The sequence below is a fragment of the Zophobas morio genome, unplaced genomic scaffold (genome assembly GCF_036711695.1).
Source record: "Zophobas morio isolate AGI-343-1 ecotype UQ-CSIRO unplaced genomic scaffold, CSIRO_AGI_Zmor_V1 ptg000024l, whole genome shotgun sequence".
In the NCBI taxonomy this organism is placed as follows: Eukaryota; Metazoa; Arthropoda; class Insecta; order Coleoptera; family Tenebrionidae; genus Zophobas; species Zophobas morio.
In genome coordinates, this window is record NW_026972129.1 from 9500615 (window position 1) to 9527061 (window position 26447).

Sequence of the window (26447 nt, forward strand, 5' to 3'; positions counted from 1 at the left end):
TTAGCATCAAATGTTAATATTTCCCATCAGTTCTTTACACGCTGCGATTTAGTTCACTGTTTACGTTTCAGATATTGTATTGAGTGAAATATAATGTAAATACATAAAACACATGATGATATCAATGAGTGAAAAATATTTTTCAATTCGTTAAAAGTTTTCGACCTCTAGGGTTAATTGCAGGCGTTAGTTTGTGTGTGGAATAAAATTTTATTATTTCAATAATAATAACTTAGTTCAAAAATAATTTTCACTAAACCATTTTTCTAAACTATTAAATTTTCCGCAACTGAAAAAACAAGTAAGAAAATTTGTCATCGTGTTTATTTTTTTTTTACAAAACCTCCATACGAATACATACAGCTGTGAAATAGGTGCGGGGAGTAGATGATGGTAATTTATTTAACCATTTACAGTAGCGTTTGATGTACACATAAGGTATGGAAAATTTTTACTGTGTACATTCAAGATATGAGGCATGGAATAATCTGGTGTTCAATTCAAATTTATGTGGCAACTAGTACAAAGCAATAATGTTTTGTTGTTCTGATTCATAAGGTCCAAAATGTGCAGAAAATCGTCTTACATAACTGATCGAATTGGTTACTGTTATTTCACATGAGACACAACTGACCAAGTGGTTACAGTAACAAGTGACTTAAAATTTTGTAAAGTGGGTTACTTTTTAATCTATTAATTCTTTTCGAAAGTATAATTTAATTTAATTAATTATTATCACAAAAATCTTGTAAATAATGAAATTCACTTCTTGAACAAACCACTAACTTACTAATTAAACGTCAAGCTACATACATCTTATTAGTTAGACTTCAATTAGTTAGTCGTTTGTATTAACTTTTACCTTTATTGTTTATTTTACGTTATTTTTGTTGACACTACAATAAAGATAAACAAAATTATTTCATTTAACTGTGTTACGCCTTTAAAACAATCCATCAATTCTTTTATTTCTCGGGGTATAGCTAAAATAAGAATTGTACCTAACAGTTTTTTAAGAGTGTACAATTTTATAATGTTTTTGTGTTTTATGGGTCGCTTTAATTTTTTCGTTTACGCTCAGGAAGTATTGTAATCGAGTCCGTTGACCGACTCCGTTTGTCTGCCGTCCCGGAATTTTTAGCAATGCAAGGGTTCACAAAAAATCGCAATAATGTTATTTTTAAGATTTTTATTTGCAAAAAAAATCTAAAAGGTTACAATTTTCATATAATGATATTTCAGTTTTTCCAGATAGATCACTGTGTATTTTATTACTGTATCTTACGGGCCAATTTCAAGTTGGATTTACAATTTCGCAAGTCCTCGTTGCCATGGAAGATGCGATGACAGCAGTCGCGAGGACGAATCATATCGCGAATTGCAACAACTGTCATCGAAATTACCATAGCAACGGCACTTGCGATTTCGCAAATCCAACTTGAAATTGCCCCCTTAGTCTGTTTTTCGTTCTCTTGTTTGCGTTATGTCAGCGTGTCTCTTAAAAAAAATTAAAATCGCAGTAACTATCAACGTTAAATACAGAAAATACTTAAGAAAAAAAGAAAGAGAACAAAAAATATCGATATTTGAAAATTGCAATAATATTGTCTTTGCAAACACTCTGTATATTAAGACTTAATTTTATTTAGATATACAACAACAAAAGTGCATACCTTTATTTATTTTTCTACAAAATATTGTAACACAGATTTTAAAAATAAATTGGGGTTAGAAGAGGTAAATTAGAATATGTAAAAATATGTAGGTTTTCTATTTGAAAAAAGTAAGATGTGTGTTATGCCTTAAAAACAGAACACCCTGTATGCACAGTTGAAAGTATTTTGAGTGTACGGTTCGCAAAGAACCGCATAACTTTCATTTTTAATATTTTTACACACAGTGTTTACCCAAAATCATTGACTGATAAAATTAATTAACTGATATAAAATCTAAGCTATTGGAAAATTAACAGACTTGGGACTTGGCTCAGTTCAAGTTACGGACACAAGGCACAAGTTGAAACTTGTTTCAGCACAATGCGATTCACGGTGCGAGACGATTGCCATCTTCTCATTGGTTGATATCCTCTAGTCAGAGATTAGCGTCACTGGAAAAAATAGCATGGTTATCGAAGGTACAAGTTTTCACCAACTTTTTGGGGAACAAAAAAGGAGATAATTACAAAGTTTTGTCTCTGAAAGTGCACATCTTACATTCTCATTTGGATTTCTACCCTCAGACTGACTACCTACGGGCGATGTTAGTGCCGAACATGACGAGTTAAAATAAAAATAGGGATATATTTCAAGTGATATAATTAATAACAACAATTTTTAATTCAATTCAATCAATAAAATAGATTGTTGCATACATTTTTTGAGACATCCTGTATATGCAGTACTGAAAAATGTGGACGCACTGTGTTATTAAATCACAAGTTTAGTGTATAATATTTTGAAAACTGAGATGAGATGTGCCTTTGAGTTTCTGGAAGTCATGAACAGTTAAATTTTTGATTAACGATTTATCAGGTCTATGATAATGGCAGTGGCGTATCTAAAAATACGCGCGTCCCTCTAATATAATACTAATAAATGGTGCTTGATTTGATTTTTACAGATTTTGACTTTATAACATTTCATTTTACGCTGTTATTTTATATTTTGAATCTGGTGACTAAGTACGTTTGAAAAAGGGCATGAAAGAATAACTTGCGAAGGCTATGAACACTGATGTTAGAACTATTGTGAAAAAATATATAGGATGTTACTCACTTAGATTTCATACAAAAATTGTTTCGCTTCAAACACTGTTTTTGGTAGAAAGTAAAGATCTCAAGAAAAAATGGTGGGACAATACACAACCTATGGAAACTGGAAATAAATTACTTTCCATGTATCCTTTTTTGTAAAGTTCATTAGAATTTGCAGTTTTATGATTCATAAATGAAGATTATTTTTCGAGAATTAATTAAAATCACTGATTACTTTTGTTCGCCTTTGAAAATCTCTGTTTTATTTTACGTGGAAGCTTAAATACTCCGTCTTGCCGACCTTTCCTTATATTGTATAAAACAATAACGAATTAGCTATTTTTAAATAATTTCTTTCATTATTTTCATGAATAAGTTGATAAAACAGGTATGCATGTTGCGTCATCTAGAGCCTCAGTTATTTCTTAGCTCAGTCATTTTACCGTATTTTAGAAGTGTACTATTCTGATTTTAATTTTTCTTTTAAGGATGAATTTTGAATTAAACTTTTTTAATGAATTTTTGAAATACTAAGTATTACTATTTTTTATAAGTATAAATCGGCAAGTCTGGGGATAGATTTTTGTTGTAAAAACTCATGGTCATGTCGAGCATAATGTAAACACAATGACGATAATAACAGAAAAAACAAGTCAGGTGAAAATTCGTCGTTTTTGAATTTTTTAGAATAACAAGCCCCCAGACGTGAATACCGTCACAATATTTAAACGCGCACATTTTAGGAGGAGCATGCTTGTTATATATTCAAGCACGACGCATGTGCGGGGCCTCCCTCTTATACTTATAGTTACGGTAAAGCTCTTTATATAATCAAATTGCAACAAGCTGTGGGGGTACCTACACGTGTGTCTGTTAGTGTTATTTGTAAGAAGAAAAAAATGTCGCACAAATCTGGAACTGTACCTCTACATGAGGCCTGCAAGGTATGTAATTCAATATATTTCAGTTTTTTTTTAAATTGAGCGGGCTATAATTAGGCGCCAAAATAACGCAATAAAATAATTTTTGAATCATTGCCAAATGCTTCCGTTAATGTTAGTTTATAATTCATATGATGCAAATATTTTTTTTCATTTAAAGCCGGTTTACTTTTCATATTGAATCAACTTTTTCTAGGTACGTTTTAACGACGGGAAACATTACCAAAGGAAATCATATCAAATTTTACGATAACTTGCGCAAATAACTTCCGCTGTTATAAGTTGCAAATGTTTGCTTTTGCGGGTATTTTGGTGACGTCGACGTTCCTGATATACAGAGTATGATTTTACGTTTAGAATTACAATCCGAAAAATGTAAAAGCCGCATTTAAAACTAGTTGTTTTCAAAATTTTGTTTTCATCGATCTGTCAGAAAAAAAGCAACAGTCTTACCAAATACGTAAACCGACATTCAGAGCGGCATCTGTTCGTTATAAAGCAGTGGAAAATTCCCAGCCGCGAAGCGGTTTCGAACCGCAGTGAAACTCTTTTTTTTTACATTTTTACTCTAATTGGTGAAATAAACAACAATTTATGAAGGACTTTGCACAAATCGTTCAATAATCGACTTTATACCACACAATTTTTGTAAAAAAAGTTGATTGATTACTTCGTATTGGCTGTACGACTATGATAAAGCTGCACCGTTGGCAGTTGTCGCCTTGTACGTAGGTACTTCACTCAAAACTCGACAACTTTCACAACTAGACGTCGACGGCGACAACTTATTAGTTCTTTCAACTTTTTTCGTTATTCAAATGCAAAATTATATGGCACGGTGTTCAAGGTCTTTGGTACCTAATACTTCTAACACTTGATAAAATAATAGACGTTTAATGTTATTCAGAATTTTAATGAACAGAATCATAAAAATTCACAGCTTTCTCGTAACGTTATACTAAGGTGTGTGTAGGAATTTTAGCAATTTTAGGTTAACTTGGTTTTGATACTGACACTGTTTAAACGCAAGTTTTCAGTTAGGGCTCAATTGTTTATTTATTTCGTCATTTTTGTCGGTCATAAATATTTATCATTGTTAAAAGTTGCATGGTCTAGAACAACCTTGGGACTATGTCAGTGGCGGAGCTGTTGTTAGTCCGTCATTCTACAATAGGTTAAAATTAGTTTTCGGCAAAACAGTGGCACCTCAGACAATAGATTTTAACACTTAACGTAAATAATTTTGCTGAAGTTCGACAGTTCTATTATTTTTGGCAAATTATATTAATTTTGACGGAAAGTCATCCCTAGTGTATTTATCAAGCGTTTGCCAACAAAAGATGCTGCGCCATCTGTCATTAGACAGTTTAGAATGCACGTGATAAAATGAGCACGTTTTCTGGAATTGATCCAATGTATTTTGAAATTCAAAAAATTTGGTCTTAAAAGGTTACAATTTCTACTTTATCGACCGGTTTCGTATTTCGCCGCTTACAGATTGATTTATTATTTACCTTATCAAGTGTGTTGCTCATTTTTCATGGTTACATTATGTACCTACATAAAATTCTCGCTATATTTATTGTACATTATTTTACAGTAAAAATTAAGAAACACTTAACATTTTGATCGACTTATGTAGGGGAAATGTTTGTTTAACCCCTTGTAGGTCTTGTTTTGCACCCTACTGCTCTAAGAAACTTCTAGAAATAGCTGCAAACGTTTTCAGTGGAAAAGAACTGTACTAAAGTCAAATGATTGTTATTGGATTGTCGATAAATTTAATGCCTTTTATCTATGTGCGTAGGTAATAATATTAACAGCATGCCATATGTCGCTAAAACAGTCTGCAAACTGTGCAGCATTCGGTGTAGTAATCCTTCACAGTGTTTAACATAACGTGGCTGTTCTGGTAGAACAGACCGTTGCCTTCGTGCTCAATTAGCACTTTATGTTTCACTTCTTAATTAGTAGATTAAATAAAGGGAAAGATGTACTGAGTGTAAAAAAATATTGTTTCCCTTTTCCAAACTGATTTATTGATATGGCTTGCAGCTATGTTGTACACTAAATGCTCTCTCTTTCAGAAAAAATAACCTTGCCTCAATAAACTGCATCATAAATCGGAAGTTCTGTTATATCAATGCCAAAACTCAGTTCCTCTTTGTAGTCCCACATTAAGTTCTATTGTGTTCACTCTCCAATGCACAATTCAATCATATAGATACGTGGGTGTGACACTAAAAGTTTAACGTTGTTTTATATGAATGAAGTTTAAATTTCTTTTTAGCAAGTACAAACATATTTATTTGTTGGCACTTGCTTTTATAGATCAAGGAAAATTCGCAAGGACGCATGTTTTCTTGAAAATTAGCAATTTTTGATTATAAGAGAAACAGAGGATTCATAACGAGGTGGTATTTAGGTCAACTATCTTCCTCGTGGCCGTGTTTAGTGTTTATGAATTTCAAACTGAGCTAATTTTCAATTTTCGTATTAAAATAAGACCCCCTGCCATTGTTTTGTAAATAGAGCATGAAATAAAAAGGCAGACGAAACGACTTACTAGCGTTATTGGAAAGGTAACCTGAGGATTACGGAGAAGGTCATTTACCTGTAACTAAAACTGCGCAATTTATAAATTCAGAGCTAGTGCAGCAGAATAGAAAACTTCGGAATGTTAACAAGTTAAGAGTACTCATAAAACGATTTCTATTCCACTCTGCACTTTATAATAGGTGTGAGTTCATCCATAACGATGCATTGTGTACAAGAGAAATTAAATTTTATTCGGTTTTTGGAAGGGTGGATTTTTTAAATCTATTTTCAATTGTTTGTTCTTGAAAAAAAAACTGAGACTTTTTATCTTCAGTCTTTTAATTACGAAAGTTTTGGAAGTAAAGGAATACAGTTAGAAGTAAATAACAAATTTTTGTTCAGTGAGGATTTTTCAATTTTTTAGCAGCTAATGGTAGTGTTGAGTGTTTTTCTAAAATAAAGCATTTTATATACTGCTGCTTCTGCATCATCTCATCCGACTTTTACCATAATGTACACGTCATACCCTTGTATGGTACCTATCTTATTTCCACGGTGTAAGCAAAATATAGCATCGTTAGCAAATTTATTGTGAATATTGACTCTATAGTCACCTTTAACACTTACTACATATTTTTATTATTATTATTAATTTATTTCATTTACATCAGTCATTTTAACCAATGAGAGAATTTCAAGCACTCCTTGTTTCATGAAGTCTTTAATTTTAGGGTTGTGATTAGTTGATATATAAGGTTAATCTTAAATACTTAGTACAATATTTGTCAATCTGTAAATGAGCACCGACCCACCAAAAATTTAATTCGTTGATAAAATTTAGTGCAATTGTCTTGGGGGTAGTTCACGAAACTTGATAAGGTCAGGTAAGCATTTGCTATTTGCAGTGTCAAGGGTTTTTGTAAATTGTAAGTACTTTTCTCCCAATTATAACTGCGGTTCGTCAAAGTTTAGGTAATTCGCAACAAATAACAAAACTGTCGGCAGTTGTAACGATTCAGTACTCGTAATTTTGACTTAGTTATCAGGTTAACACATTTTAAACACTCCGTTATCTTAATGTAGTTCGTAACACTAGCCTCTGCTGCTTGAATTTTTAATTTAACAAGCTATAATAAAATTCTACATATTTACGTATATAGAGTGAAAAGTAAGAAAGTAACACAGTTGATTAGCTTTTGTTTTCTTTCTGCTCTCCAGAAAACCTCATTATACTGTTAGGATATTTTATCAACGGCTGTTGGTTTAAATACATGAAAAAGTTTAGTTATTTCTAATTTACAATAAAACATTAATTTTTAAAATATCCACCTTGAGTTTGATGCAAATTCAAAGCTAGGTACTCCGTGGGCACATCTGAATCATCTCGACCAATTACGTCTTAAGGTTATACAAGATCACTTCAGTGAGACAAGTAAGGTCTAAACTGAGGCAAGCAATAAATCATTTATGGATTTCGAATGAGTTTAATTAGCAGTCGTAACTTTCGTTGTCATTTTCAACTCTAAACTTTGATAAATTGTTCAACTGACTTCATATTCAAGGAAGCAGGAAAAAACTATGTGTCCAAAATTTGAATGTTCTTCATATTAGTAGGGTGCAAAAAATGTGTAATTTGTCCGGAGTTTACGAAATAAAAATGTTTAGGAATAGTCATTCAGCTTGTGTTTTCATAAATTTTATAGTATGAGGTGTAAGTAATATTTTGCTAGTGTTGCAATTTGCTACGATTCACTAGTTTTAGGTTTAGTTACACTTTTTAGTATCAGTTTTTTTATTGTTTTGATGAAATTTGACACTAAACACTGTATTGTTGGAAGTACTTATTTGCGACTAATTTTTGTCTTATTGTTCCAGCCTAAACTTATAGCTCAAGTTGACCAGAAAAAGGGTGGTGTTAACACAGTAGTAATGACTAAGTAAGTACAAAAGCTCCATGTCTTAACTATACATTCATTCACCGACATCACAAAGCTTCTTTTTGAAGGTATCAAATTTTTTACTTATTTCAACAAAAATCAAATTATTTAATTACAGACTAGTACTGGTGATTGGACTTGAATGATTTAGAAACCATGTATATTTGCAGCCATACGTTAGGTTGCTTTTTACTGTGACTACTACGCACAAATCTGACGTATGCAGGATATTTGCAACGTGATATTTGGGTATATTTGTTTTAGTCTGATACAGAGACACCTACAATATTGCTTTACCCCATATTCGTGTGTTATCACGATAACTAAATATTGGTTCTCTTATCTGTTATGTAATTTTCTTCATGCATATATATATAATTTCATGGCATAATTTACTGCTACATAGAATTACAGCCGATATTTGAAAATTGTTAGAACTGGTCATATTTCAGGAATTGGGCGTAGTAGTATTTATTTGCAATAGCTCGGTTTTTTACTAATAACTGCTAAAAAAAATCAGAGCGAATCATTCGTGAAATGATACATTAGGTTCTCTTGCGTATATACATGGTTTAATCATAGTGTTGTTTTGATTACATTTTGTAAGTTTTGTAAGATTATTGGCATATACCGGAGCTGCTAGAAGTGCTGCTACCGCACCTGTTGCGATGTGGTTGTGCTGGGGAGCTACGGAATTAGAAGGACGATCAACGGTACAATTACCTATATTTCTTAAGTTTAAAAGTACAATTTGTACAGAAAAGTATTGTAGACTTACAAATTCAAGTTTTATTCCTTCCTTCAGTTGTTGAACGTAAATATTTTTTTTACATTTTTACATTCTTTCAAACTCATCCGTCAGTGTTCTTGTCCAAATTCCAAGGTTTTAGCCAATTTTTGTATTGATTTCTTATCTATATCAAATTCCACTCGTGTGGTTTATATGCATAGAGATAATTGAAAATGTTGGCTAAAACATTATGGATATCCTGTTATCCACCTTCCATTTCACTTTTCTTTATGTATGACACTAATATATCTAACATCTTTGTTAACTTGAATGCAAACAAGTCGGGTGTACATATCTAATTCAAGACATTTTCAGTTATAAATGTGACAAAAATGAGGTAACTGTGCCCTCTGCTAATGGCTCTACAGTACCTTTGGTTGATTCTGCACGAAGAGATGAAGAATTGGGGGATTATGACCCGTTTGCAAATCGTAAACTGGATCATCCCACATCGTAAGTGTTATAATTTCAATAAGAGCCATATAAATTGTAACAAATTCTGTTTTATAGGGATTTGGATACCTTGATTCATTTACTAAAGGGAAGCTTAGGCAGTGGAATATTAGCTATGCCAATGGCTTTTGCCAACGCTGGATTATTCTTTGGATTGTTTTGTACATTCGCGATTGGTTTAATTTGTACATACTGCGTACATGTACTGGTAAAAAGTGCACATGCTTTATGCCGAAGGAATCGAGTACCAGCTTTAGGTTACGCAGAAGTAGCTGAAGCTGCTTTCTTAGCAGGTCCACGAGCTGTCCGACAATGGGCCAAATTTGCCAAAGCCATGATTAACCTTTTTCTTGTAATAGATCTTTTGGGCTGTTGCTGCGTATATGTACTGTTTGTCGCAGAAAACATCAAACAGGTCGTCGATAATTATACTGAGAAAGATACACATCAAGATATAAAAATATATATGGCTGCTCTGCTTCCGCTTTTGATACTTGTCAATCTCATAAGAAATTTGAAATATTTATCACCGTTATCAATGATTGCCAATATTCTAGTTGCGACAGGCATGGGCATCACCTTTTACTATCTCATATCGGAAATGCCTGCCCTTGATGAAAGGCCATTTATAGTTGATATCACAAAACTTCCTAAATTTTTTGGTACCGCTATATTCGCTTTAGAAGGTATTGGTGTAGTAATGCCATTGGAAAACAACATGAAAACTCCTACCCACTTTATCGGGTGTCCCGGTGTCTTAAACACTGGAATGAGTGTTGTAGTTATGCTTTATGCCACCACTGGGTTCCTTGGATATCTTAGATATGGACAAGATACGATGGGTAGCATTACGTTGAATCTTCCCCAGGATGAAATGTAAGAAATTTGGAAACTGATTTTTGATATAGTTTTTTCATAAATATTAATTTTAGATTGGGCCAGTCTGTGAAACTGATGATCGCTGTAGCTGTGTTTTTCACGTATGCCTTACAATTTTACGTGCCAATGGAAATTATTTGGAAGAGTTTGAAGAGTTTGTTTGTCAAGAGACCAAACTTGTCAGAATATTCAATTAGAATTTCGTTAGTTATCTTAACTGTAATCATTGCCATTCTTGTGCCAGATTTAGAAGGTTTTATATCTCTAGTAGGAGCTTTATGCCTTTCCATGTTAGGACTGATTTTCCCTGCCATTATTGATTTGATCACGTTTTATGAAAAACCTGGCCTTAAGTGGCGGTTACCGAAAAATATTTTCCTAATCTTGTTTGGGTTTGTAGGATTCGTAACAGGAACATACGTTAGTATTCAAGGAATCATTGAAAAATCGTCCTCGAGTTCATAATTTGGCGGTTTTCTATCGTCTCTAGTGCAAAGGGTCATTGCATAAGTTATTACTCTTCAAGGGCCTGTTAACAATCTTCAACCTTTATCGTGTAGGTATATTTTTTAACAATCTAACAAGCCTTGTTTCTATAATACCACTCCAGGAGTTTAATAATCGGCTGGAAACCGATTATTTTCAAAATTAATTATACAAGTAAAAAGACCTTTACTTTTTGGATTGTCTACGTTATAGGTTTAGATTTGAATTAAGCAAAGCACTGAAGGGGACGGTTAGAAAACGCTTTATTATATAGTGTTAAAAATGTAGACTGCAAGTACAATCTGTGATTGCCAAGTAACATAATGTTTATTTCATGACCCTCGATTTTTTCGCATTGATTCCTTTTTAAAGTTTGTTTTTGTTTTTTCTTTTTTGTTTATATAGTGAGACATTCATAATCATTCAGTTATTTATATGTATCATTGTGATTTTCTTAGAAAATAAGTTGACTAACCGCTTAAGCTGTAATATTTTTTGTGAGTTTTTGTTATACAAATGAAATAGACTCCAGTGAAGGCTCACAATGAAATAATTGCAGTTTATTATAATAAAAGCAGTATTTAGTTCCAAAGGAACTGTGACTTGATGGTGCCTTATATAAACTTCCTCATCTGGTTTTTTCCAGAAGAGGAGCACAGTAAACAAAGAATGTTGTTAAAAGGTGTATTTTAGGTATAATATTTTATGTTCCTTAAAGTTGAAGTGTTAAATCGTATATATCGTTCACGAATGTAAAATTTTAATTTTAGATTTTTTACAGGTACAGTTTCCATATTACCAAGTTTATGTATTAAGCATTTTGATCACCCGTTCTATTATTTTTCCCAGTTTTTTAATCTTTAATTTAAGCACTTCAACTAAGATCTGATTCTTGTGACGTTATTTTGTTTTAAATAAATATATGTTTAATACATAATTGATGTTTAATACATAAATTTAAGTAATAAATCGAATTAAGTCAGGAGTTCCCATTTACTTTTATTATCTTGATATTGAGTAACAGTAAAGTCGTGGTTTTTGATTATGTTGTGTTTTAATGGATTTTCCCCTGCTGTAGTGTCTAGTCTGTATAAGTCTTTATTGCACCTCGTATGAAGAATCTTGTTTTACTGGCGAGATGTTTGTGTATAAATTATAAATGCATTACTGTGCACAGTGTTACTCACCAGGTTTGATAATTTTCCATAGTGGTGCTTTCCTTTTAAACTTTTATGTTACAAATAGTTTTCGTTTGAAATTTTGCAACAATAAGTACCCACAAACGGAAGACGTATTTTATTGTGAATCGTTTTCTGTGAATTAATCTCTTAATTATTAGTTTATCTGTTATAGATAAGATACATAATGATCTCATTGCAAATTATTTCGAATCAGTCGACTAGGCGGGACTTTGTAATTTCCTGTACTTACTAATTAAAATAATCAGTTCACTAGTGTTGAAATTAAAGTTTAAGTACTTAGATTTTTTATTGAAGTTTCAATATTTGGAATTGTAATAATTGCAGCTACATAAACGTTGCAGTTTCGATTTTTTGTTTTATTATTTTTGTATTCAGTATTACAAAATTGTGAACGTCGTTTTAGGAAAGTAATAAATAATCTGTACCATTTAAGGACGTTGTGTACTATAATATAACGGCCTTGGTGTCATCGTCATCATAATTTAAGGTGTACGTGTAGATAATTTAATATGTGAATTAGGTACTTACTTAAAGAAAATCTTTGTTCTACATCGAATTAATTACAAATGTCCTCGATCTGCATGTTACCCATATTTTGTCCTTTTGTTGTGATGATTGTTAATGATGTAATGATTCTAGGGGAAGAAGAATAAAATCACAATTCAAATAGTTACAGAAAAATTATTTATTATGTATATACTTAAACAATGATTACAGTTGCTATATTTTTCCTTTAGCGTCTATCGGACTAAAGCGATATGATGTTGGATATAATACAGGATGCAGAGTTTTATTGGGTGTAACTTTATTTTATTTAGATTAGCCTCTGAATGCTCATATTACCTACACTGACTTTACGTGCGATGTTTATAACCTGTTTCATTGACTTAAACTTAAATGTATTTACCAGTTGCGAGGGGACGTTTTTCAAAAATATGACGAGGATCCATACATCGCTCAAGCTGGCTGAAGGTTTGTTAGACATTTACCCGTGTGATAAATGTAAGTAACTGTAGTTTTTATACTAGGTTGTCTAGTACGTATGTACCACAGTTATGTACCATGAACCAAGGTATTCCATGAACTATTACCACCCGACGAATAGGCAACTCTGAATACATTTCTTGAATTCTTCGCCATTCTTGATGATAGCTTTTTTTTAATCGTTTCGCACCGCATTAAAGCACAAGTATGTTAAATTTGTCATATAAATCGAACGTTTTATTAAGTTTTTCGTGAAAATCGGTGAAACAGTTTTTATAAGTAGTTGCGACAAATTTTAAATAATGGGTGGGCGATTTTGGAGCTGATATCTTATTTAAAGAGTTTTAAATTTTAAAATTTACTTGCCTTCGATCTTGTACGAAATTGGCTTCAAGCTGCTCTAGAACAAACATATGCTAATATTAGACAAGAATTTGCACACCTGACCTAGGTCACACAAAATTCAGGAAAAGGAGTAGGGAAACATGTTTCTACGTTTAGCTTTTACATAAAAGTTAACGATTTTATAATGGCCCCTTACATACCATCGGCAGTTCGACCGGCCGGTGGAAAAACCGATGAACTTTGTTACATATAGCATATAGTTTAATGTTGAATGTAACTTTACCATATATTTTGGTCGACAAACAGAGGTCTCCAGCCAACAACCGTCAATGTTATTTTATTATATTAAATGGCTATTTGCACACTGATGGCGAGTTTGCTGGTACATCAATCGGTACATCTACATTTTTCTTTTAGATGATTTTGAATTTTTTAAACCACATTTTTCTGTTATTTCAGATTTTATTTGAAATTTTGATTTAGTTTTCAACAGAAATACACTTAGTGGCAGTTCTTGGAATCTAATTTTCATTGCATTAACATTTTAAATTTTCTCAAAAAACGTGTTTTAATTTTCGAAAAACAAGGTTTGTTTTAAGTCAGCTAGTATTAGAGACGTAGATTAGTTGTATTTTAAAACTGTATTTAAAAGGAAGCTACATTATTTTGCCACCAACCTTTGTCTTTGAGGTAAACATTTAAAACTCGGGCTATCTCTAGTGCACGTAATCACGGTGTCTCCTAAGCGATGAGTTATTCTCATTAGTCGAGTTTAAAGATTCTTGCTTCTTACAAGGAAGAAGTCTCTATTGATGATGGTCAGTTTGAAAATTTTCATTACTTAATAAAAAATAAACTCGTTGCTGAAAATTTCAAAACATGGAAAATTAAATTGCATAGGGTCCGTGTACCGACTTCTTCAGAAAATCGGTAGGTTTTTAATAACTGACAACACATCTTTCTTGTATGTAACAATGTGTATTGCATTTTGTATGTCACCAAGTTAACATGAAGCACTAATGGAATAGAACTATCAGCATCGCAACGTAATCGTCAAATTTAAAGCGAGACGATTACATCAAAGTTAAAATATCGATAACCACTTTTTTTGACAAACATGGTAATACTTGGTGTTTCGAGTCGCCAAATATGTAGTAAACTTTAGTAGTCGACAAACTGAGCGGTTGTTGGAGTATTCACCGAGTACCAGGAAGTGCTTCATTTAGGTTAGACGATTTTCGGTATGAAATATGGTATTTCGTTATATGAAATAGAAATAGGTACCTTCAAGTTCGACCCAAGCATGCGTTTATGTGCCACAGTTGGCGAATCATTACTTCGCATACAGCACCTACTATTAATAAATCTGGTTATCTGCAGTGCCAGACTAGAGAAATCACATCGATTATTATCAGCGTCAGTAAACGTTTTTACTTGTAGGCAAAACGTGTGTTTGGTCTTGGGATGGATGAGGCCAAAACAATCATGGAGAGAGAGGGCAGGATCAACTGTATGCTGTCCTACTCCTCCATACTGAAAGTTATGGAGAACGAGGCGTCGACTCAGGAAGGGTAGACCCCTATAGAAGAGGCAGAAATCCCAGGGGATGAGGCATAAGTCTCGTGACTCCTAAGATAGGAATGAGATTTTTGGTTGCAGAGATGGCGCTTCAGTAGATAAATTTCATCCATATTAACCTGCAGCATTGTTGTACGGCGACGACTGTTTTGTGTCCTCGCCTAGACAAGATGCAGAACATTATAACAATAATCCAAGTTATCCAAGAACCATGGATCGTAAAATCTAGGATCGCGGGGTTGAGCAATTTAAACGGCACTGTTGTTTTAGGTACCACAATAGAATGTCCAAGGACATGTATTTACATTTCCAGGAATATTAAAACCATCCTCCTACCTCAGGTCAGCTCTAGGGACGTGACTGCGGTAAATGTTAAATTAAATTAAATTAATGGTAATAGATATAACACTGGTTACATGGGATATCTCACAATATATAAGGGAAATATGGTCTGACACTGACGCCTCTAAAGAGTGTCAGATTATAGATGGATGATGCATACGTTAAAATGTATAGACGTAGAGACAAAGAACCCTAGGCTGACAAACTGGGCTTTATACACACAATGAAGAACTGGAAGGCCGACTGGGGCTCTCCGTATAGTCGATACCAATAGAATATAAATCGACAGAAGACATAGAGAAAACTTTGACCATTAACTCTCTAATGTCAACTTATGAGAAAAGTTGCTCCCTAAAGAAAGAAGGCCTGGGCAAAGGTACACCATGGTGGACCCGAAAGCTCAGCCTACTTCAATCGGGGCTAAGAAAACTCAAGACTGGTAAGCTTCTGCAGCGACATAACGCCGACTGCTTCGGCCGCAAGGCTGAAGAGAGTTCTTTCGAAGGATTATGCACATCAATCAGGTTTCTTAAAGAAAGAAGATGCTACTTTTACAGCCACCTCCGAAGAGTCCGCAGAACTTTTGCTGCAGACTATGTTTCTAGGCAGCACAAGAACTACCTCCCATCTAAAAGGGATGTAGCCAGTACTCAACCCCCGAAGGACTGGGAGCTGGGGGCAAAGGTAGTCATGGCGGCAAGACTAGAGTGGGTAGTTGACAGCTTTTCCCCATATAAATCGCCGGGAGTGGACGGTATCTATTCTGCCCTCCTGCAGAGCGGAATGAGTATCAGACTACGCCCTATCTTTGTGCCAATGCTTCGGACGTGTGTGGCTTTCAGATACATACCGATTTCATGGCGAAAAGTAAAGGTTATTTTTATACCTAAGCTAGGACGACAAGATTACACCTTGGCTAAATCCTATAGACCAATTAGTTTAACATCATTCTTGCTGAAAACGCTAGAAAGAATAAGCGAAAAAAAGATTCTGGATACCGCCTTAAACAAGCAACCTCTACATCTAAACTAACATGCCTACATCCCAGGAAGGTCCATAGATAAGGTCTTACACACAGTTGTAAACCGTATAGAGTGGGCGATGGAGAACAAACTCTTTACCTTAGGAATGTTCTTGGATATTGATGGAGGATAAAACGACCTTCAAAAGCATAGAACTAACCCTACAGGGGCACGACGTGAACCCCACCCTGAGTAGGTGGGTGACTGGTATGCTGAGGAATAGGGAAGTACTGATTAATGTAGGTGGCACTGAGATCGAGGCTGTTTTTCTTCTGTACTGTGGAACACTGTCGTTGACTGCCTGATACGACGCTTCAATGACCTTGGCTACCGCACAATTGGATACGCAGACGATCTAGTCGTTTTGCTAACAGGAAAAAATGCAGACACATTATGTGAAATAATGCAAGCTGCAATAACAATAGTCGAGGAATGATGTAGCAACCACACTCTCTCCGTAAATGGAGAGAAGACGAAACTAATCCTATTCACTAGAAGAAGGAAAATTGGCACACTACAGATGCCAAAAATATTTAACACAACGCTTCATTCAACTTCGGAGGAAGTGACATACCTGAGAGTTGTATTGGACTGGCTAATGAACTGGAAGAAGCATGGAGATGATAAAGTGGAAAAAGCACGCTCGGCTCTTCGGCAATGTCGTAGGGTGGTGGGAAAGTCTTGGGGTTTAAACCCCAAAATCGCCTTCTGGATCTACACGGTAATAGTCAGACCGATGCTGTGTTGAGGAGCTTTAGTATGGTGACCAAACAGAAAACAACAGCCCTGCAACTTAAACACGTTCAGAGGATGGGGTGTTTTAGTGTTACAGGAGGAAAGAGAACCATTCCCGCAGCAGCTCTGGAGACATTCTTTGCTTAGCACTCCTTAACCTTTACATAGAGGAAGCGGCAATGAGGCTGTCTGTAAGATTTCACTCTCTGGAAGTATGAACAAGTAAGGCCGTGTAACGAAGCACACTCGGCTCTTGACGGAGGCGTTCAACAGAATACCTCTGTTAACGATGGGTGATGACTGAATGGGCACAAAATTAACATAGGACAAGACATATAGAATATCAAGGAAAGATAATTCAGAAGAAGAAGGCTACATCGATATCTATGTCCGAACAACTGAACAAACAAATCAGTATACCTCTCGTCACCCATACGTTTGTTTTACAAACAGAACTGATGGGAATAATGCTGGGAGTTAGAATAGTTGCTGCATACTTACTGTCAGCAGGTCGGCACTACTAGCCCTGGACAGCTGCGTGATTCGACCTGGGCTGGTTTAGGAGTGCAGATAAACGCTAAGGTATATAATGCAGAGGAATAGTGTAGAACTTTGTTCGATCAAACTCGCGGGCATGTCCTTTTGGGGACCCGAACCGGCAATCACGCCTTCGGTCGTCTTCTCGAACGAACTCGTAAAGCAATATACCCATAGACGCCATGAGCAAATCTGGACGACGTTGAGCAGCTGTTGGCAGAGTAGAGCTTGTATAGCAACACCAGACCGTAAGTTGACGAAATTTTATCTCTCACTTTCAAGGGACAAACTACGTAACCTGGTAGGATTCCTTACGGGACATTACCAGTTTAACAAACATCTGCATACGACAGGAGTAGCAACAGACCCAGTCTGTCGTGCATGCAGTGAAGAAGAAGAAAAAGCTGAGCACATTCTTCGTGAGTGTCCAGCGCTAGCCTCCTACAGGAAAAATTAGAGAGTCCCCACCCTCTGTACCTATTACTCAAGTACATTCAAACAGTTGGGTGGCTTGACGAGTAGAGAAGTAGGAAGACACCCTAATATGGATTTGGGGAAGGCACAGTGGGCCCAAAGGCGAGGCCTAAGTGCCCGTTGGCTACGGTCAGCCCTCATATAATCAGAATTCAGAATCCACCGTCTTTATTGTTGTCGTTGGCATTATATGTAGCATTAGTTTTAGTACTTCTATTACTACTACTTGGTATACGATGAGAGTGTGCTGCTGCCCTTATAACCAGAAATCAACACAAATCAAACAGTAACCACTCTCTCTTTAAAGATTTGGTTTCACTAGTAAGATCCATACTTCCAACGATCCAACTGTGAAACTCAGCTCAAGCGCAATCTAAAATTGAGATAATTATAATAACATGTAATTCATGTTTACGAATTTGAAAGAAGCATGGATTCCATAACACGATTACGATACCAAACATAACATTAGATTTATTTTTATTAACAATGAAAGCTTACAAAAATACTGCAGATACTTTTATTATATTAAAAAAAAAAAAACAGCAAATACAAAAACTCAGTTCGGGCAGACTGAACAAAAATATCATATTTCTTTAAGGTTGATCTGAAAATTGTTTACGAAAGAAGTAAACACCAAATGCTATTGTCAAAATTAAACTTCCTGCCAAAAGTACCCACTGGACTATGTTCACTATCTTCACAGTGTCAAAAAACGACTCTTGTAGTTTCGTGACATATTCATCGGTTAAATTTACACCCTGAGGACAAAAATTATGTGAGATACAGATGTTCTTAAAATAATAGAGAGTGCGTACGTAATCTTCATTACGAATTCGAAGAAATAATGCATATTGACCATATGGTTTTAAAATTGCAGTTGTCAGGGGTCTCTCTCAATGTTTAGCAACTTTGTTCCCATTTAAAAAAAAAAAAACTTACTAAGGACGTTGACAGCATACTAATGATTTGTCTAAATGTTTTTGTGAATTTTGATTAAATATTTTTGTATCATATTTATCATATGTATATTTTCTGACATAAAAAACTATCTTTATATTTTTCCACTTACCTCTTCTACCCATAAAACCGGTAGTACAACTCGGGGAAGCGATTGCATGAATTTGATGTGCTCAATTGGGCGCAAAATAAAATTTATTTGCATTCTAGTACGTCCTTCAAGCGGTGTTCCCGTTTCCTGAAATGTATATCATCGACAATCAATAATCTAGAATAGTAGACGTAAAATAAATGGTTAGACGGTACTTTGTAATTTATGTATGAACTGTTGTGGTAAGCACATGCAAAAACTGAGGTAACACTTTCTTCACGTTATGACACATTTTTTTGTTAGTATACAAAATGTTTTAAACAATTGGTCGCAACTTGTTTCGACACAACTTCCCTCGCACCTAAAGTACAATGAAACATCCAGCATTTTCGAGTTGAGTTTTTTCTTTACACAATTTGGTGATGAGGTCATCAACATTTTTGCAAGGACACGTATATCAACTTGGATTGGTGGATTGTAATACTGAAAATCACAATATTGTATCCCCAAAATTTTCTGGGAAAATGGAGTGAGCCGTTCCTAATTTAATCAATAAAATAAATTGACTCATTCATAAATTTTTTGAGCCACCTGTATAAGCAAATCCCAAAAATATGAATGCAGTGATAAATTACATGTATAGACTGATCATATTTTTCACATTTCAGATAGGATTTATTCAACAAAATTTTGAGGTGACATTATTTTTTTAGGGGATGGGCAAATGCATTTCGATCAAAAATTTACCACTCTTATAATAACTTTCAAATACCTCCACGATTTTGAAGCATTCGGTTTCGTGGTTTCTGATGAAATCAATAAAATAAATTCAGGCATTCATTAATTTTTTTGAGTCAGCAAATCCAAAAAATACGAATGGAATTGTAAATCACAACTACAAACTCATTTACACTTTGTACATTTTAGGTAGGATTTATTCAGCAAAATGTTGAGCTGACGTCAACAATTTTTTGGAGGGGATAAGTTAATAGATTTTGAATAAAAGTTTATCATGCTTAACACAACTTTAAAACGTGTGCAAGATTTCAAAGCAATCAGTTTTGTAGATTGATTCAAAATTAAATTGCAAAATGTTGTTTTATAATTTTTATTTTTTTTTTTTTTCAAAAATCTGGACGTTTTGGGTAAAAACTCAACACGGAGTCATAAACTACATGTGGAGGACTATGCTATTTCATACAATTTAAAACCCATTAATTATGTACAATTTGGAAGTGACGTCATCACATTATTGGTGGAGATGGTTGGAGAAATTTTGGTTGGCGTTTTACCATCTACATGATATAAATATCTACAAAATTTGACAACAATACTTTTAAAATATTCAAGACTCTTGGATTTCGTCATTTTTATGTGAAATCATTGTGCACCAACGCAACGCATCTATTTGCTGGCTTTTATTTTTGTACTCCAAACTCCTGATAATGCTTCTGCGTATTTTGCTCTTGTAATTAAATTAACTTATTGGAATAATTTGAGTGAGTCACTGAGTGTGCGCAAGTCAGCGGTCGTGTGTAAACTAACCATAAACTCTGTACCATAAAGTAATGTGCTTGTCACGTTACCGGGCTTTCAATTGTTTAGTGTTGCAACAAGCAAAAACCGTTTTGAGAGTGTTTACAACAGTTGCACCGATTACACCGATTGTGTCCCGAAAAATGTCTAACCCCGAAAATTTTAAAGAAGCCAAATCAATTTACGATTTTAGTGCGAAGGGTATTAAAGGGGAAGTGATATCACTGGAAAAATACAAGGATCATGTGTGCATCATCGTAAACGTTGCATCGCAGTGTGGTTACACGAAAAATAATTATGCAGAACTCGTGGATCTTTACAACGAGTATGGAGAGACCAAAGGGTTAAGGATTTTGGCGTTTCCGTGCAACCAGTTTGCCGGTGAAGAGCCAGGAAGTAATGAAGAAATTTGTCAATTCATTTCAAGTAAAAATGTCACTTTTGATGTTTTTGAAAAGGTAAATGTTAATGGAAACGATGCACATCCTCTTTGGAACTACTTGAAACATAAGCAAGGGGGAACTTTGGGAGATTTTATTAAGTGGAATTTCACCAAGTTTATCATTGACAAGAATGGGCAACCCGTGGAGAGACATGGACCAAGCACTAATCCTAAAGATTTGGTCAAGTCGCTAGAAAAGTACTGGTGATTTTTATGCGTTGGGATGTACTCATAAAATATTCAGATAATTGTTAAAAATGCTATCTTTTATTATTTATGTAGGTTAGCAATATTAATAAATCGTTTACAATAGAAAGTTATTTGTTATTGATTTCGGTGTAGTGAATATAGTCAGTTTGTTGATTTTTTTTAGTGAGTTCCACAATATGTTACCTTAAAATAATTTCCAGTTGTAAATTTAATTTTCGTTATAGATATAGGCATAATTACACTCAATAAATTAAAAAAAAAGTAAAAGTGCCTAAATATTATTTCTACGTCATATGCAGTGATGGAGACGCAACCCAGAATACATTTTTAAAGGATTCGTAGAACATTAAACGTATAGTAATGCTTTCACGACCTTTTCAGTCCACAGCAAATTATGTAGTAGCTTGGTCGGTAATCAATATTAGGTAAATTTTTTGGAGAAAGGTTGACATTCTTTATGTCGATATGATTTGTCATCAAGTCACCTATTTAAAGTTATGAATTATGTCAGAAACTTAACCATTATTGCCAGCTTAAATAGTCGGCCCAGTACTTTCGGACATTATCGTTCTGATAAAAATCCAGGACGGCAGATAGGCAGACAGGCAGACGGAAACGGGAGACTTATCTCTTCGTAGTCTTGGGGTCATGAAAGGTCGAGGAAACGTAAAAGTAGAGAGTCGGCCGACGGACTTCGCTTACGCTTGCGAAATAAAAATATTAGATATTCATACAATGTCAACCTCTTGCATCGGAAGCATCAGCGTCTCTTTTAAAAATGCACGCTTAACACTGATTGTTTTTACTTGCGGTCACATTGAATGATGACTCAAGGAAAAATCATAAGTGGTAGACGATGAATTTACGATTTCAGTTGGCAAGAATTAAATTGTATTAGACTGTTATGGTTTATGGTATCAAGATTTTACATGATAAACTTTGTTTTGTGCTAATACTAATTTAACAAAAATAAATAAAATTTCAAAAACATTTTTAACTGCTCTATGGAAAATCATCGCGTAATAAATTTTGTATATCTTGCAGAACCTAGATTGACATAAAAAAAGTGTAAATTACCGGCTCCACCAATAAATAGGTTTTGTGTATTGCTTCATTTGGTGATAATCCGTTGACGCCATCTAGGTAAATCTTATCAGCCCACAAGAAGTGTGGAAACGACAGTAAAGCTGGAGCTCCTATATAATATACGTTTATAGTTAGATATTTTGTATTTTGTCCAAATATAACTTACCAGAACATGGTTGCATGTCAAGTACACCATCTAAGAAGCAAGTATTTTCTCCATGTGTACCCAGCGTTTGTTCCGCACAAAAACAGTCTTCCACTTTGTTGGCGAATTTGGATCTTAATGATGAATTATTAGGCGCAAACATATATCCCTTAATGCCTTTGTAGTATTTTTCTTTCAAAAAATTAATTTCAACTGATCTGAAATTCGAATTTGAGAATATCACTTAAGCTGTAGATATGCAATCAGTGAAGGCTATAAAGTAAATATTTCGATTTGAAAAATTAATAGTCTTGTAGAAAATTTTATTGTGCATTGAGGAAAAATTTTTCACAATGTCTCGTCCAAGCTTACACGATAACATCAAAACTAAACGTAGAAAGAAACTTCGGCTGGATGTTTAAAAATTTGCATCAGTTTTGAGATATTAATTAATAAGAATTAATATCAAAGATTTTAAAAAATAAAATACTTTCGAAATTTTAATTTTAAATAATCATGTAGAGAATTCAGAAAATATGTAATTTTAGAAGAAATCTAAAGGTAACTCATTTTCAATTGCAACTATCCATTAATTGTACTGGTTTTCTTTAAAGATATGGCTGTATATTTTAACATATCTGAGAGATGGTAAAAAAATTAACTCTTTAATGTAACCCATAGCGTATTGAAGCTATGGTAATTTTACAAGTAAGGTAAATTTTTCCAAAGATTTTCTAGAACACAAAATTGTCAATGTTTTATTTTTTTGGTTCATATTTTACATTTTTCGTTTTGGCTTATACCTAAGAATTGGTATACTCAAATTTGTTCGGTTTTTCCAATTACATTTTTCTGAATGTATATATATGTATATATATAATATTTCAATTAGTAAGCAAAGTTACAATTAGTTATATCTTTCTAGTTTTGTATGATGTTTTTATAAGCTTGTGGCAGCACAATAAACAGGTGGAAGGAAGAAAGATAATTACGATCCAATTGCTGAAGAACAGTTGCTCTGCAAGCGATATGGATAATTTTTTCAGAATTCCATAAGTTCTATGGCTCGAATTGATACATGAATCGAATGTTTACATTTAGGCGAATGTACTTTGTCAACAAAAGAGATTAAATAACATCATTCTAGAAGTTTTACTTGGGTGTAAGGATTTAAAATGTATGAAAAAAAAGACGTTGTCTGTGGCCTACTGTATGCATGTTCACAGCAGGTTTGACTTCACTATGCTAAAACAATTCAGTAAACATAAAAAAATTATGTACCAATGAGAATGAGTACAGTTTCACAGTATTTTATCCATATTATATTATATCAATATGTATAGTAAGAAAAAACACGATCAAAGACAGTCACGATCAATTCAGTTTTCAAAAATCCATTTATTGCTTTCTTGGTATAACTTTTTTCTGAATTGACCTGTTTTATATTTTACATTTTCCGAAATCATAATACCGAGAATATGTAAAGAGTGTCAGCCTGTGTAAGTGGTTTGTAATAGAGTTAGCGTCTCAAACAATGTATTACTGACAAAATGTGTAACTTGTACTATTACTTTTTTAAAATAAAACACATGTAAATGGAAACTTGTAATATTAATAAAAATGTGTGAGTCATACTTGTTTCAAGTGACGCATTACGAATACATAAACAATTTTTAAAATTTAAATATATTGCTCACCTGCAAACATCGGTAGAATAAATCTTAAAGGTCGATTCTTCGCTAATTTGAGGTGGATACAAACTAATATAGGATCCTTTAACTAAGTCGCATGTACTGTTTTTATGTAATTTATTCCAAAACTGTGTATATGGAGAGTTGTCTATTGTAACTGTTTGCCCTAATGTTAACACATCTTTAATTCCTCTCGTGATCGTATATAATGTTTCATGAGACTTATTTTTCTATAATTCTTTAAATTATATTTCCGCTCACTAAAAATTAGAAATCTTACGTAATTAAAAAATGAAAATTGCAGTGAATCATCTTCTAGTTTATCCATATTTTTCTTCTGTGCTGCCATTTTGCAAACTATATTTTTGGGAAGTTCACATAGAGATAAATGCCGAGGACAAAATTTCAACCCATCGAATAGGAGATCTTTAACTTTTACATTGATAAAAAGGGTGTTTATGTTATCCAGAATGTCAGTTAAACAATTAGATACAGTGTGTGCCTGCCCAAATTTTTCAGAAAGTTGTAAAATACCCTGAAAATTGTAGTGAATATTAAAATACTATTATTGACAGTAGTCTTTATAAAACCTAGTTTTAGTATAACAGTAAAATGTACTTACCAGCATGACAGGATTAGCTACCGTTACGTAATTCGTGTCCGATAGGTTTCCGGAAGCTTCGGAATCAAACTCATATATTTGTTGGTCAATGTAAGATATGGTATCGTCATCTTCATTCGTACCATGTACAAGTTTTGTCCAGTGTAGTCTGATAAAAATATGAGTTACTTACATGAAATACATACATGAACATATTCCTACTTGTAAACAAATGGCCCAATTTCTTTAACTACCGGCTTTTGTCCACTAATAATTTCATTTGGATTTTCTACGTTAAATACAAATACTTTAAAACTAACTGGAAACGGTATTTCTAAAAAGCGGTCATACTGTTCGGTTCCTCTAATTAGTCTAACGTTCTGAAAATTCAAGAAACCATAACGTCACATGATAAAAAAGTTCATACCTTAAAAATTTCGTTCTTAATAAGGTCAGGAAATACACGAATTATTAAAATAACCGACAATACTGTTAAAACTATCGAAATTGTTAAAGATATTAAAACGGTTTTTGATCTGATGCGTGGAAAAAACATTGTACTATGTTCCTACACTGCCGTTCATTGATGCCAAAGACTGAATTGTTTTCTGAAACAAGCAAGAAAAAATGATAAGGTACTTATTATAAAGAATTAGTGTTTGTATTCTAAATTGATTTACCTTGAAAACCTATTGTTATTGGAACAATACTTGCGTACCATTGTAGTCTTCGGTTTATTTATTTTAATTACAATATTAAACTTTCGTGTGACACCGAAAAAGATCCATTAAAAGTTTCACTTTTTAATAAGTTGGATGGGAATAAACAAATATATAAAAACTATAAATGACATAATATATCTGTTAAAGAAATTTAACGAACTGAAGTGGGTATGTACACCAAATGACTCAATTTTGATAAGAGTTCCGTAAAATTCTGACTATATGTAAAAATAACCTTCACGGCAACACATTTGTTTATGGGGTCAGTACTTACCTAGAAAATCTATGCATTCGGTGCTGTGTATAAACTTGTAATGTTATCAGTATGCTTTAACAATTGACATTTTTCCACATAGATCTATCATGTCTTTAGAGTGTAAATTAATTTTAGTGAATAGTTAGATAAAATGTGTATTTTGTTTTTTTTTTTTTATAAATTTATATAGTGATTCTAAATTTTTTAAATAGAATTTTTGATATAAACCAACAGGAATTCAGTAAGTGAGAATGAAAATACACCGACTAACAGCGACACTTGTGCGCAGAAAACTAGTTTTGCAGCAATTAAAAGTATAGTTTTTCGTTATCAATATTTTTCTGTTGTTTCTAAATGTAGGTATATTGCTCTTAATTTACCGATTGAACAATCGGTACACAAATGCAAATAAATCGTGTTTTATCTTGAACAGCCTCGTAAAGGCGTGCTCTTAATCGTTAACAATTTTTATCACGTTTGCTGAGGAAAACTATGTACTTGTTGTAAGTTGTGCCTTTCACACTATATTTTTTTCAGGGGCGGCACGTGCCCTTGTCCCCCCACCCCCAAATTCCCATCTCTACAAACACACTGGACATAGCAAAATAGTAATTTTCAATATTTAAAAAATTGTCCTGAAGTTTATGTCATAATTAGATATTCAAACTAATTTTTTTATCTCTCTCCATTTGTATGAAATGTATCAAAACTT

The 26447-nt window shown here is 33.6% G+C and overlaps 3 protein-coding genes and 1 long non-coding RNA gene across 6 annotated transcripts; 2 read left to right on the forward strand and 2 right to left on the reverse strand.

Annotated features, from left to right (window-relative positions):
* Positions 1–1169: 1169 nt before the first annotated feature.
* LOC135135688 (uncharacterized) lies at positions 1170–13063 on the reverse strand. Of its 2 annotated transcripts, XR_010281622.1 has the most exons (3): positions 12886–13063; positions 12507–12613; positions 1170–2107 (listed from the first exon to the last, which is right to left on the reverse strand). It is a non-coding gene; the product is annotated as an uncharacterized LOC135135688 (long non-coding RNA). The 2 variants fall into 2 exon arrangements; XR_010281621.1 differs by lacking the exons at positions 12507–12613; positions 12886–13063 and adding an exon at positions 11964–12084.
* LOC135135687 (uncharacterized protein) lies at positions 3576–11821 on the forward strand. The gene is made up of 5 exons (XM_064064829.1): positions 3576–3696; positions 8107–8168; positions 9274–9411; positions 9469–10287; positions 10344–11821. Exons 1-5 carry the CDS (start codon positions 3652–3654, stop codon positions 10753–10755), a joined length of 1476 nt encoding a protein of 491 aa, XP_063920899.1. The 5' UTR covers positions 3576–3651; the 3' UTR covers positions 10756–11821.
* Positions 13064–18545: 5482 nt separating the features above from the next.
* LOC135135195 (sensory neuron membrane protein 2-like) lies at positions 18546–25821 on the reverse strand. 2 transcript variants are annotated; one of them, XM_064064202.1, is made up of 10 exons: positions 25754–25821; positions 25185–25365; positions 24980–25137; positions 24779–24926; positions 24437–24691; positions 24163–24386; positions 22487–22683; positions 22312–22430; positions 19068–19193; positions 18546–18756 (listed from the first exon to the last, which is right to left on the reverse strand). In XM_064064202.1, exons 2-10 carry the CDS (start codon positions 25311–25313, stop codon positions 18592–18594), a joined length of 1521 nt encoding a protein of 506 aa, XP_063920272.1. In that variant the 5' UTR covers positions 25314–25365; positions 25754–25821; the 3' UTR covers positions 18546–18591. The 2 variants fall into 2 exon arrangements, with proteins under 2 accessions (XP_063920272.1, XP_063920271.1); XM_064064201.1 differs by lacking the exon at positions 25754–25821 and adding an exon at positions 25438–25607.
* Positions 20556–21340, forward strand: LOC135135314 (uncharacterized). The gene has a single exon (XM_064064340.1). It carries the CDS (start codon positions 20615–20617, stop codon positions 21230–21232), a length of 618 nt encoding a protein of 205 aa, XP_063920410.1. The 5' UTR covers positions 20556–20614; the 3' UTR covers positions 21233–21340.
* Positions 25822–26447: the final 626 nt, after the last annotated feature.

Bases quoted from the DNA above. Each gene is read 5' to 3' on its own strand.
- LOC135135687 (XM_064064829.1), top strand. From the start codon at position 3,652: ATGTCGCACAAATCTGGAACTGTACCTCTACATGAGGCCTGCAAG. The intron at 3,697-8,106 runs GTATGTAATTCA...TTATTGTTCCAG, and splicing joins CTCTACATGAGGCCTGCAAG to CCTAAACTTATAGCTCAAGT. The intron at 9,412-9,468 runs GTAAGTGTTATA...TCTGTTTTATAG, and splicing joins AAACTGGATCATCCCACATC to GGATTTGGATACCTTGATTC.
- LOC135135314 (XM_064064340.1), top strand. From the start codon at position 20,615: ATGTGCTTGTCACGTTACCGGGCTTTCAATTGTTTAGTGTTGCAACAA.
- LOC135135195 (XM_064064202.1), bottom strand. From the start codon at position 25,313: ATGTTTTTTCCACGCATCAGATCAAAAACCGTTTTAATATCTTTAACA. The intron at 24,692-24,778 runs GTAAGTACATTT...TACAATTTTCAG, and splicing joins TAGCTAATCCTGTCATGCTG to GGTATTTTACAACTTTCTGA. The intron at 18,757-19,067 runs GTAAGTGGAAAA...TTTTGTCCTCAG, and splicing joins CGGTTTTATGGGTAGAAGAG to GGTGTAAATTTAACCGATGA.